This window comes from Anomaloglossus baeobatrachus, chromosome 6, assembly GCF_048569485.1.
Source record: "Anomaloglossus baeobatrachus isolate aAnoBae1 chromosome 6, aAnoBae1.hap1, whole genome shotgun sequence".
Lineage (NCBI taxonomy): Eukaryota > Metazoa > Chordata > Amphibia > Anura > Aromobatidae > Anomaloglossus > Anomaloglossus baeobatrachus.
The window spans coordinates 149,776,960-149,791,086 of NC_134358.1; the positions used below are offsets into that span (position 1 = coordinate 149,776,960).

The following is a 14,127-nucleotide window of genomic DNA, read 5'->3' on the forward strand; positions in this document are numbered from 1 at the left end:
GATTAGCATGTACGTCTTCCTCTGCTTGAGGTTGCACAATCATAAGTAAGCCTTTATCATCATGCAGGGGAGAAAAGAGAACGCCCTCCACTCCTCGCTGACTTCTATAGCTACTGTGTACAAAATGTGACAGAGCTGATTTATGTATCATTACAAACACATCCAGGTCTCATCACCCTGCAGTCAGGGTGGTGGGAGGATGAAAGCTGACCAAACTGTGAGAGGAGATCAGGAAGTGTTTGTAATAATACAAAACTCAGCAGCTACTCTGTAGAGATACATCACAGCTGAATTATGTATCATTACAAACCCTTCCAGATCTCATCTCACAGGGCTGTAAGCTCATAACCAGTAGATAGCAAGTGGGGTCAAAACAAGGATACAAAACTCCTAAAACATAACGTTTATTAGATGTGCAGATAAAAGGTGGACTGCCACCATAAAAGAATAAAAGGTGTTTGTCAAGGGCTGCAGAATATGCAATAACAGCCTCCAACCAAAACACTCAAGGCACACACTACAGGAGGTATGAAAACAAGTCACACTCAAACCTGCATTAATAATCACAGCTAGGATGGTTGCTTTGTCAGAATCATACACCGATCGCAACCATGTAAATAGAGAAAAACGGCCTTACCGTATTTTTCTAGGGCATAAGACGATATGGCTCAAGATCAGGTGACCTCATATAGGTCCTACACAAATACCTTTACTATGCTCGAACCATACCAAAGTACCTCCCGACGCGTTTCAAGGAATAATCATCAGGGGAGTCTTCTTAGGGTACAAATCGTCATATCAGTAATGGTGACTGGACTGATAGACAGTCAAAATTGCCCCATGGACGGACTGTGGAACGAAAATCACAAATTACAGCCCATCCAATAAACCAAGCATAAGGAACAGCATCATACGCCAAGCTGCTTACCCCAAATACGTCCAGCAAGGAAGAACGCCAAGCTGCAGGTGCCGCGCAGGTTAATTTGAAAACCGCGCTTCTTATAGGGGCCGCGCATGCGCGGTAAGTCCACCACAGCGGCGTGACGTCAGTCCCAGCATGCACCATGCCGGAAACCGCGACGTCACAGTCATACCCGTCGGCCGCATCAACAGACATGCGCCACCGACGTCATAGACAAGAGCCTGGAACGCAAGCTGATAGTCGGAATGAAACCGGAAGTGTACGGTATACACTCACATATTAACCAGGCTATGTCCACATCATATTACAACAACAAGGTATTAATCCTTGTGTCTGGTAAAGGTGCATAGGGCCTACACGATCGCAGGATCCTCCAAAACGCATTAAAGATACTAATTCAGACAGAAAGGCCAAATATCCTAGCAGACAATACTCCAACCCACAAAATACAAAAAAACCCCAATAAAAACAGAATCCATACATGGCGTAAGCAGGAGGACAGACAGGCCCGGAGGGGTAATGAGGAACGGGAGGGTTTTTAAAGCACAGATTCAGAAAATGCAGAGGAGTCCCATATAAAGGGGGCAATGCCCTACTCTAGAGGAGAACAGTCATGGACAATAAGATAGAAAGAAGGAAAAACCTAAGTGCATACTAAACAAACCCTAAACTAGTAGACTGTCCCTACCTAGCCTGTGGAGGTCGGCACCCTAGAACCCCACGCCAATGGCGCCCCCACTCACCGTAGTCTATCCCTTCTACGATGCACCCTGCACTAAGGTGCATCTAAAAAAGGGAGAAAAGACAGCTGTTCATTCAGTCCATTCGGTACCTCAGTCTTTAGGGTATAAATCCAAAAGCACTCCTTCCGCAATAGTAGTCTGTCCCAATTGCCTCCTCTCACTGGGGGTCTGATGTAATCAATGCCCATCACTTTTATGGCATCCTCCCTCCCATCATGATAGCTGTTGACATGCCTAGCTATGGGTGTGTCACTTTTCTTACGGATATCATTTTTGTGTTCCCCCACCCTCCTGCGCAGCTCTCGAATAGTCTTGCCAACATACTGCTTACCGCAGCAGCAAAGGATCCTGTAGATTACTCCCTTGGTTCTGCAAGTGATAAGGGACCTAATTTCAAAAGTCTTATCATTCCCTACACTGCTGAAAGTCTTTCCCTCCTCGATTAGTTTACAATTAACACAATTCTGACATTTGAAACAACCTTTGACGTTGTTGTCAGCCCGAACAGCCTGATTATCACGAAAATGGCTGTGCACCAACCTGTCTCTAAGTGATCTTGCTTTACGAAAGGTAACAGAGGGATAGTCAGAAAGATGTTTATCAAGTACGGGATCCATTTTAAGAATGGGCCAAAATTTAGTCAAAGTTCGCCTCAATTCATTTGCACCATTAGAAAAGGTAGTAATGAACCGTGGGGTGCCTGTTTTGTCCTCCCGCTCATGCCTTGGGTTCAGCACAGCAGCCCGATCCATCCTTGCCACAGAATCAAAGGGGTTCTTAACCACCCTTCTGGGATAGCCTCTATCATTAAGTCTCCCCATGAGGTCAAGGGACTGTGCCCTAAAGCCAGATTCATCAGAACAATTGCGTCGCATTCTGACAAACTGACTCTTAGGGATACCCTTTTTCTGGGATTTGGGATGAGCACTTTCCCACCTCAAAAGTGAATTTGAGGCAGTTTGCTTCCTAAAGGTGCTCGTCATCAAACGACCATCGTCCCCCTTCTCTACCAAAATGTCCAAGAAGGCCAGTCTCTCACCACTAACCTCATAGGTAAAACGTAGGCCAATCTCATTGTGGTTGAGGGCATCGATGAAAGTCAGGAACCGTGCTTCGGGTCCCTTCCAGATGACAAAAATATCATCGATGTACCTCAACCACAGCACAACATCCTCAGTGTCCAGATCACCTCCAAAGACGACGGTTTCCTCCCACCAGCCCAGGAGCAAGTTGGCATACGATGGGGCACAACAACTCCCCATCGCAGTGCCCGTGCGCTGGTGGAAGTACTTACCGTCGAATACAAACACGTTCTTAGTTAAACAGAAACGTAAAGCCTTGAGTACAAACTCGCTATGTCCAGACAGATGATTACCCCTTGAGTTCAGATAATATTTCGTGGCCTCCAAACCTGCAGAATGTGGGATTGACGAATAAAGAGCCTCAACATCCACACTGCATAAAAGCATTCCCTCCTCAAGGAAAATATCGTCAATTTTTTTCAAAAAATCTGTCGTATCCCCCAGATACGAGTTTAATGAGACGACAAACGGCCGTAAAATTTTATCCATGTAAACACTTAATTTCTCGGTAAGGCTGCCCACACCTGACACAATCGGGCGACCCTTTAACGGGGACAGCCCCTTGTGAATTTTGGGTAAAGTGTAGAAAGTTGCCATTACCGGAAAAGGAGGAAAGAGGTAATCATGCTCATTTTTATCAATGATACCATCTTTTAAGGCTTCTGCCAGGAGACTCTTCAATTCTTCCTTAAAAACTGGGATAGGGTTAGACGAAAGGCGGGTATAACAGTCTTCATCCTTAAGAATATCCCAACAGAGATTTCTGTACATCTGGGTGTCCAGTATCACTACATTGCCCCCTTTGTCTGAGGGCTTGATGGTGATACTGGAGTCCTGTTCCAAAGCCCGAAGACTATCCATCTCGGCCTTTGTAAGATTAAATTTAACGCCCCAAGAGTTATAGCCTTTTTGTATGTCCTCAGTCACCAGGTTGACAAAAATGTCAACTACATCCACTAAGGAGGTGTTTGGTGGCATCCTATTACTCTTGTTTTTAAGGTTCGTAAACGGGCCTTCTCCATAATCATTGGGATTTCTATCATCAAGATGAAACAGGAGACGTACGTCCTGTAAAAGATCCTCAGATATACCCAACTCATTAGCAGATTTCTCTGCTTCCCTCCCATGAAAAATCTTCCATTTAAGGAGTCTAGCAAAAAGATGTAAATCCTTGATAGCCCCAAACTCCTCAAAATTGGAAGTAGGTACGAATGAAAGTCCCCTGTTTAAAACCTGTAACTCAGTTGCATTCAAGATCTTGGAGGATAAATTAACTATCTGAGGAGCCTTCATGACTGCAGATGTTGCTGATTCTTGCTTCTCAGATAATACTGGCTGTCTAAAAAACCGCCCCTTCCTGAGGCCTGTGCTGACCCTCGTCCTGATCTGCCCCTACCGCCGGATTTCTTAAAATGCTGCTGTGGACGAAAATTACTGTTATTACCGCCCTCACCATCAGACAATTCAGCATCCGTGGATGAGATATCAGTGTCATACGTTATCACCCCACGGTTATTAGTGTAAGCATAGACTCTATTATCTTTGAAATCTTGTAAATCCCTGATAAAGAATCTATGTTTACGTTCCTTTAGCTTGTACTGGAACTTTTCAACAACCCCTTGAAGGGCCAATTCTTTTGTCTGAAACTCCGCCTCCCCAGAGAATTTCTTGGTAATCTCAATATTTTCTTTTAGTGATTCCTCAAGACTAACCAAATTTTTCTTCTCCTCCTCTAGCAGTAGTCTCATCAGTTTAAGAGAGCTCTCAGTAACCTCTTTCTCCCATTTAGCGAGAAAGTCTGCGTTTTTAAACCTGTACCCCGGCTGTAGGGTAATCCTTAGATGACGTGGCACTATTTTTTCTTTCAAGTAGCTCTCCAAAGTCTGGACCTCCCACCATGCAATAATTCTTTCCTTGTAGACTTTGGTGAGGTCCTTGAAAGCCCCGTTCAAGGTGGGTGTGTATCTTTTAAGGGTTAGATTCCTGTCTGAAAAGACCTCCCTGGCCTCATTAACCCACTGTCTAGTATCGAGGTCAGAAGAAAGGAATCCTGCCATTTATCAGCACTAATAATAATAATAGCAAAAACCTTAATGAAGTCCCCCTGGCAAGAGAGCAGTAGATAGCAAGTGGGGTCAAAACAAGGATACAAAACTCCTAAAACATAACGTTTATTAGATGTGCAGATAAAAGGTGGACTGCCACCATAAAAGAATAAAAGGTGTTTGTCAAGGGCTGCAGAATATGCAATAACAGCCTCCAACCAAAACACTCAAGGCACACACTACAGGAGGTATGAAAACAAGTCACACTCAAACCTGCATTAATAATCACAGCTAGGATGGTTGCTTTGTCAGAATCATACACCGATCGCAACCATGTAAATAGAGAAAAACGGCCTTACCGTATTTTTCTAGGGCATAAGACGATATGGCTCAAGATCAGGTGACCTCATATAGGTCCTACACAAATACCTTTACTATGCTCGAACCATACCAAAGTACCTCCCGACGCGTTTCAAGGAATAATCATCAGGGGAGTCTTCTTAGGGTACAAATCGTCATATCAGTAATGGTGACTGGACTGATAGACAGTCAAAATTGCCCCATGGACGGACTGTGGAACGAAAATCACAAATTACAGCCCATCCAATAAACCAAGCATAAGGAACAGCATCATACGCCAAGCTGCTTACCCCAAATACGTCCAGCAAGGAAGAACGCCAAGCTGCAGGTGCCGCGCAGGTTAATTTGAAAACCGCGCTTCTTATAGGGGCCGCGCATGCGCGGTAAGTCCACCACAGCGTCGTGACGTCAGTCCCAGCATGCACCATGCCGGAAACCGCGACGTCACAGTCATACCCGTCGGCCGCATCAACAGACATGCGCCACCGACGTCATAGACAAGAGCCTGGAACGCAAGCTGATAGTCGGAATGAAACCGGAAGTGTACGGTATACACTCACATATTAACCAGGCTATGTCCACATCATATTACAACAACAAGGTATTAATCCTTGTGTCTGGTAAAGGTGCATAGGGCAACCCTCCCGTTCCTCATTAACCCTCCGGGCCTGTCTGTCCTCCTGCTTACGCCATGTATGGATTCTGTTTTTATTGGGGGTTTTTTGTATTTTGTGGGTTGGAGTATTGTCTGCTAGGATATTTGGCCTTTCTGTCTGAATTAGTATCTTTAATGCGTTTTGGAGGATCCTGCGATCGTGTAGGCCCTATGCACCTTTACCAGACACAAGGATTAATACCTTGTTGTTGTAATATGATGTGGACATAGCCTGGTTAATATGTGAGTGTATACCGTACACTTCCGGTTTCATTCCGACTATCAGCTTGCGTTCCAGGCTCTCGTCTATGACGTCGGTGGCGCATGTCTGTTGATGCGGCCGACGGGTATGACTGTGACGTCGCGGTTTCCGGCATGGTGCATGCTGGGACTGACGTCATGACGCTGTGGTGGACTTACCGCGCATGCGCGGCCCCTATAAGAAGCGCGGTTTTCAAATTAACCTGCGCGGCACCTGCAGCTTGGCGTTCTTCCTTGCTGGACGTATTTGGGGTAAGCAGCTTGGCGTATGATGCTGTTCCTTATGCTTGGTTTATTGGATGGGCTGTAATTTGTGATTTTCGTTCCACAGTCCGTCCATGGGGCAATTTTGACTGTCTATCAGTCCAGTCACCATTACTGATATGACGATTTGTACCCTAAGAAGACTCCCCTGATGATTATTCCTTGAAACGCGTCGGGAGGTACTTTGGTATGGTTCGAGCATAGTAAAGGTATTTGTGTAGGACCTATATGAGGTCACCTGATCTTGAGCCATATCGTCTTATGCCCTAGAAAAATACGGTAAGGCCGTTTTTCTCTATTTACATGGTTGCGATCGGTGTATGATTCTGACAAAGCAACCATCCTAGCTGTGATTATTAATGCAGGTTTGAGTGTGACTTGTTTTCATACCTCCTGTAGTGTGTGCCTTGAGTGTTTTGGTTGGAGGCTGTTATTGCATATTCTGCAGCCCTTGACAAACACCTTTTATTCTTTTATGGTGGCAGTCCACCTTTTATCTGCACATCTAATAAACGTTATGTTTTAGGAGTTTTGTATCCTTGTTTTGACCCCACTTGCTATCTACTGCTCTCTTGCCAGGGGGACTTCATTAAGGTTTTTGCTATTATTATTAAGCTCATAACCACCCCACACACTAACTAATGTAAGATCTGTAAAGTTTTGTAATGATACAAAACTCAACTTCATTGTATCTCTACAGAGTAGATGCACAAATCAGTTAAGAAAAACAGGGCGTGTTCTTTTCTCCCCTGTGTGTTGCTGCCTGCTTATGATTGGTTCACTTCATGCTGAAGAAGAACAAGAGTCAAATCTCTGGTAATGTCCACGTGAACTTAATATACATTATAAACTAAAATTTACTGGCTAAAATCTCTTCTACTCTGCTCTGCAGTTTAACTTGCTCCGACTGGTGAAAGGCACTGTATTTGGCAAAGATAGACATTGTTCATTCTCGCTGTACATTGATTATGAAAATAATTATTTTTACCATACACATTAGTATGACTCCATAGTTGGTGATGTGGCATTAGCCCCTAATTCTAATGCATGTTGTTATTATATAAAGAGAATGCCTAGTCATCAAAAAATCTCTGTAAGATTGGTAAAGATGCCATCATCTGATAATTTACATGTCTCAGTGCCAGTGAGCATTCTTGGTGATTTAGTTGATTTTACATCACTTTGCTGAAGAATGCCTATCTCTAATATAAAGTGCAAAGGTCAAACTCTAACACATTATATTTGACTCTCATGAGTAACCTGCCATTTCTAGTCAGTTGCCTTGGATGTATGTAGTAGTTTTCCTTCTCTTGCTTGACGTAGTCTATTAGGTCCATAGCCTTAAGAGAGGGTAAAATAAAAAGCAAAATTGATATTGGGGTCACTGGAGAGACTGCTGTTCTGTTCACTTGCCAAACTAGTGAAGATTGCTTCAGGGCGTTAGGAAAACGACAGAGAAAATCAATAAAGAAAGAAAAAGATTTCATATATAATTGAAATTGCTTGCTTATTACACTTTTGCTCAGCAGATGGCACCTTCTTGTAAATGATGGGTAATCTCAGTCAGTCTATTAGTTACAAGATTGTATCAGCTGCAAGACAGAATTATTTGTAACATCTTCAGACTACGCTATTAATGTGTCAGTAAAATACAAGAAACCGTTCTCATATTGAAACCATTCGGATTAATTCTAAAAAGCAGTATTTTGAAATCCAGATCATTACTGCCTGTCATAAGCTTGTTTTAGGTAGAACGTCACCGTAAATGCCTAGTACTGGAAATAGAAATCCAAGAAAAATAGAATTTCCTAAAGCTATACTGTATGATGCCACGTATTAACTTTACATAGCGATCCGTAATCCGCATACAGTGCCAATTAAAGATGTTTTGCAGACTAGATCACATTTTTGGCAAACAGTGTAACTTGCCGAATCCTAACGTGTAGTATACACACTGTTAGGATTCAACTCCACTTATCTCATCAAGTGGTTGTCACGTAATCACAAGTATGTAAGTCTGTGATCTGTATACTTGTTTTCACATGCCAATGAGCGTGTTTTTCCGGCTTCACTCAATGTCCGACTCTTTTTGCTGCACCATTGAAAGAAGCAGGAAGAGAAACTCAGAATTAGATGTCAAGTGGGAAAATTGAATAATTGCTCAAACTGGGAAGATACATTTCCAAAAATATGATCTAGTCTGGAAAACATCTTTAGGCCTGTTTCACACATCAGTGAAAAACACAGATGTTTTTCACTGACGTGTGAAAAACGCATATGTCCCTCCATGTTCCGTGATTCACGGCACACGTGGGTTGTCCATGTGCAATTTGCTATCTGTGCTCTGTGATCCGTGATTGCACGTGGACATATACTCACCTGTCCCATTCCTGCTGTCCGTGGTTCTGAACTCTTCGGTCCTGCTGTGTTTCTGCCCCCGCTGCCCCCGCTGCAGCTACTTCCGGGTCGGCTGTGCCTACATACATGAATATGTATGAGAATAAGTAGCCGGCACTGAATCAGCACTAAAGAAAGGTGCGTTTAAAATGTTTATTATTTTCAATGTCCGTGTTTCTCTGGTATGTGTTTCACAGACAACATCATAGTGTGGTCCATGGGACATCAGTGATGCCAGAAAAAAACGGACATGTCGCTGTGTGGCAATCACGGACCTGCATGTACGCCGCATGGAGAAACGGTCAGTGATGAATCACTGATGTGTGTACAGACCTATTGATTTTAATGGGTCTGCTTATGTCTGTGATGCTGGTACGTATAAAAACTAGCACATACGTACCAGAATCACTGACGTCTGAAACAGGCCTTAAAGGGAGTCTATCAGCGAGTTTTTGCTACCTCATCTGAAAGCAGCATTATGTAGGCAGAGAGATCCTGAATCCAAGGATGCATTACTGAGATTACTGGGTGCAGCTGTTCTGATGCAATCAGAATTTCTAGATGCAGCCATGTAGCAGAGCTGAGAAAGCTGTCCCGCCCACACCAAACTCTGAATAGAGATTTTACATTGACAGTAATGTAATGAGGTGTCAATCAGAGGAGTAGGAGTGCCGGACTGACATATACGTGACATTATAGTCCGAGCAATGATAAGTTCTGCTGTGTCCTGCTGCTTAAACATAACAAGCTGGAAGACAAGGAGTGCAAAGTCTTATCCAAGAAGGGGAGTACAGGTACCAACTGTAACCACAGGAAAGCATGGCTGCCGAAGCCCCACATGTATTCAGAGATGAAGAAGTGATGAAGAGGTTAAATGCTGCTCTGCCGTGCATAAAGACAATCCAGGTTTCCAGAGAGTGATATATTGTGAACGCGTTTCAAGAGATTCCATCTCCTTCATCAGATAAAATCACATAACATTGTGTCTGATGAAGGAGATGGAATCTCATAATAAATCACTCTCTGGTTATACCTGGATTGTCTTTATGCAGCACAACATTTAACCCTTTCATCGCCTCTTCATTTCTGCTGCTTAAACAAACATAGCAAATAAACAACAGATAAGACCTTGACAATACAGGCATCCCTGAATACTCTTAACCCTTGCAGCTTGCTGTTTTCAGCTTAAATAGCAAAAACTTGCTGACAGATTCCCTTTAAGATACTATATAAACAAACATATTAATTACTTTATTTCCTTTATGGAAAAGGGGTCTGTACTTGACAAATTCCCATTGTAAGGCCTCACTGAGACAGAAGTTTTTTTTATGTATGAGAAAAATGAACAGTTTCATCAGGGATTTTCAACAGCGTTTTTTTTTAAATTTTCAGCAGACTTTGGTCAGATTTTCATCAGCTTATATATATCAGTCATTGAAAAACAGAAAGCACATGGATGGCATTCGAATGCTGTCTGATTTTTCACTGACCCATAGACTTGCATTGAGGATTCGACACTCGGATCAATATCAGACATGTTGCCATGAACATGAACCACTCAGTTTGAGGCATGAATCTGACATCTGAACAGCCTCATAAACTGTGATACGTATGAGTGCTATTCATTTGTACGTGCAAAACTGATGTATGAGTGAGCCTAAGCAGTCCATTCTTTCTTAGAATGGTCATTAATAGTGCATACTGTCAGGATTGTGCTTTCCTTCTAAGTTAAGGGAAGTTTTCCATGTCTTTATGTCACCCATTAAGGGGATTCATTACATCAATGTTAAGGTGATCACACAGCTCAAGTTTCCCTAAAAAGCTTTATGGTATACTTGTACTCTACATAATCCCACAATGCAAATGAATGAGAAGTTACAAAACCTCATTCACATGCATTGGCAGAAAAAAATAAAAAATCCACAAAGCATACAGAGATCCAAAGGAAGTAAATGTTCACTCATAAAGTGTCATACACATTCCTAGATAGAAGTAAATAGTGTCATGGATTTCATTCTTTCAGATGAAAATGTCTGTAATTTCTGGACAATTAAAGAATTCGATCGATTGTACGGAAAACTTTGAGAAATCAACTCGAGACCTCATACGGTATGGAATTGTAATGGAAAAAGTCATACAATCAACAGTGAATGTAATTGGCACCTTACAGTAAGTGATCTGTGTATTATCTCCTTTTAAGAACTTAATTTATGTATGAGATTTTTATTTTTGTCTAAGAAGTTATCACAACTCCAAACTTTTTTGAGTTTTCATGTCTGTGAAACGAAAACTAAGATTGCCTTCTACTCCTGCAAAAGTCCTCGAGAATAAGTCTTGCTTGTAAGGTGGGTGGAGGTTGACGATTTTCTTTTAAAACACAGTCACTGGTGGAATAGTTTTTTAGAGAAAAGCCTTTCCTTTGTTTAAACAATAATGACAAATCACAATTAAGGCACACCAATCTCCAGGATTTTCGCATATAACCTAAAACCAGAGCTATACTGACGCTATCAGGCTGATTCTCTGCATACCTTTAGTTTTTAGCTAGGATGTTTAGGTTTTGAAACACAAGCAAGTAAAGTTTATAAAATTAGCAGCTTTTTGAGTGGCAGCAACTGCCGATCAGCTGATAGCTGGGATGAGTATCCATAGTGATTCCCGCCCCCGTGCCTGTCCATCCTCCCCCTGTTATTTATGCTAATTCTATTATAGAATCATTTTACTACGAGACTAGAAGGACCTGTGCTGATGTCATATCCCTGTAACCAGAAGGGGCGGGGTCTCAGTCAACAAAAAAAAATGTTGCTTCTGGTCAGGTCACATGGGTATGACATCACCACAGGTCATTCTATTAATTTAGTAAAACGATTCTATAATATAATTAGCATAAATAACAGGGGGATGAATCACTATGAATACCCACCACAGCTATCAGCTGATCGGCAGCTGCTGCCACTCAAAAAGCTGCTCATTTTACAAACTTAACTTGCGTGTTTTTTGTGATGCCCTGACAAAATCAGGGTGTCACAGATTACTGTACCCCTCCTCAAGGTGCAGGAATCTCTACTTCTTGGCACCACAACACCAAACCCACACCCAGGTACACAACATCAGCCAGCAAAGCCTAGTCACCCCCCATGACAATAGGGACACACCAGTGGACGGGGCCAAATGGATGGTGATGCCCACCTAGGGGTTCTAAGGTGTCCTGGGAGGGAACAAGACAGTTAGAGCTCTAGTTAGAGTTGAGTGCAGATGGAGAAGAAGAGAGGAGTGTGAGGTGACAGGGTAGTCAGGAGTTGGAACCTCTTGACTACCGGACTACTGACTAGGTGGCAGTCGGCAGACAGGACCACAGGCAACCGAGATCCAGTTGCGGGAGACCTTAAGTGGACCGGGGCAGGGTTGTAGCCCGCTGGTATCGACAGCAGGAATCCGGTCCGGAGGCCATGCACGATCGGGTTACGTGGACCCTAGAGCAAGGACAGCTTCAAGCACCTTTCTAATTGACCAGCCGGGGACAAGATTACAGGTCTTGTCCCACAGGAGGCCCAGATAGAGCAAGACAAAAGCCCAACGAAGGGGATAGGGCTCCGCAATTGCCTGCTAAGATCCCACGGGTGAGTTTTCACGGGCCACAGCTCCCTACACACAAAAATCACCGGGAGTGGACTTCCCCATTTCAAGCGGAGTAGTCAAACTAAGGACACAAACACTAAGTGCAGGAGGAAGGGACCCCTGTTTGCTGTACCAGGGTGTGGGACCCGAATACACCCGCCGGAGGTCACCGGTCACTGGCAATTTGGTTTACCATTAGGACTCTGTGTGAATTCTTCTAGAACTGTGAGTACACCAATACCACCCAGTCCAACCCTGCAGAATACGCTAAACAGCATCCTTCCCCATACACCTGGGCCCCGGGACAACACCTCCCCTACCTGTGGAGGGGATACCATCCTGCTGCCCCGCTCCATCAGCCCCAGGCATCCCATACCAAGGCAGCGGCGGTGTCACCAGCCATCACCCCAACCCACGGGTAGCATCACTGACAAACTCTCCCCTGTAAATAACCCCTTTTATATAGTTGTGAGGGCGGATGGTTGCAAGAGCCCTCAGAGCCCGGATCCAGCTACCACTCGAGCCACAGCAACGATCCCGGATCCGAGCGTTCCGAGCAGCCCCCCTGCAGTGGTCTGTTCACCATCCGAAACATGTTTCAAAACCTAAACATCTGAACTGACAACTTAAGGTATGTATAGAATCAGCATGATAGCACCAGTATAGCACTGGCTTTAGTTTATACAGGAAAATCGTCGTGATTGGTTTGCTTTAATGCATTTAGCTCAATCTTTTGGGCACAGTAGATACGAAATTGGTACATTGAGTGGTGGTTGCTAGCTATTCCTGATGGTATGGAATGCTAAAAGTTTCTGAAATTAAACTTGGACAGACTTTCTCACAAATATAACCTGGGAGGTCAATGTTAGCTTCACAGAGACCACAGATCAGTGTCACTCTATAACCCGACCCTACCCGAGAGCCTCCATCCTTCTCTCTATATTTGACCTTATATTTTCCCCAGACTGGGACCTATAGACTAAGAACTGAAGTCGTACCAGGCGGACCTTTCTCACAGCCCAGCAGACTCCACTATGCCACATCTCCACAAGACCCTGTTTTCCCGCCCACAGCTTCTGTCGCATTCTGAAAAGGCCACTCTGGCCTTAAGTTCACCAATATGCAACCAATGTACAAGGCTTGGCTTGACAATTACATGGCTAATCTCAGGTTTTCCAAGCACCACATACAGACGGTCTAAACGCAGTAAACCATTCCTTTTGATCTGCCCCTGCTTTCAGTTTTCCGGTGCATACAGCTATGTCAGTACAAGGATTTTTGGAGGCCTGCACAAAAGAACTGCACCTTGTGGCAAAAAATACAATTAAAAAACCATGCGATTTTTGCACTTTTTTTTCATGCGTTTCTTTTTTTTTTTTTAGTAAAATCAATTGGAGGAAGGGCTAAAAATCGCAGGACAAAAGCGCACAAAGAATTGACATACTGCAGATTTTTTGTGCACCAAAAACTGCAAGCAAAAAAAAGCAGTTTGCGCACTGCATTTCTGAATTCTTATAGACTTTGCTAGGAGAAGGAAAGACATGCAGATTTGGACAACAAACTGCACCAAAAAAATGCTGCAACAATAAGTCAAAAAACGTTTTTTTGCTGCGTTTTTGCACTTAAACTGCATGCATTTCCTTCCCCTGCAAAGTCTATGAGATTTCATTTTTGCTGTGCGCACGTTGCAGTTTTTTTTTGGCTGTATCTTTGTAGTGACCACCAAGTTGCAGCATGTCAATTATTTTTGCATTTTTTCCCTGCACTTCGGAGGACTGGC

The 14,127-nt window shown here is 43.5% G+C and overlaps 1 protein-coding gene across 3 annotated transcripts in view; it reads left to right on the top strand.

Moving 5' to 3' along the window:
* CCDC178 (coiled-coil domain containing 178) overlaps positions 1–14,127 on the top strand; it is a 705,487-nt gene that overhangs the window by 256,785 nt on the left and 434,575 nt on the right. For all 3 annotated transcript variants that reach the window (XM_075316358.1, XM_075316359.1, XM_075316357.1), the window contains exon 16: positions 10,753–10,898. In XM_075316358.1, the coding sequence (XP_075172473.1) occupies positions 10,753–10,898 (146 nt within the window). The remainder of the gene's footprint in view (positions 1–10,752; positions 10,899–14,127) is intronic.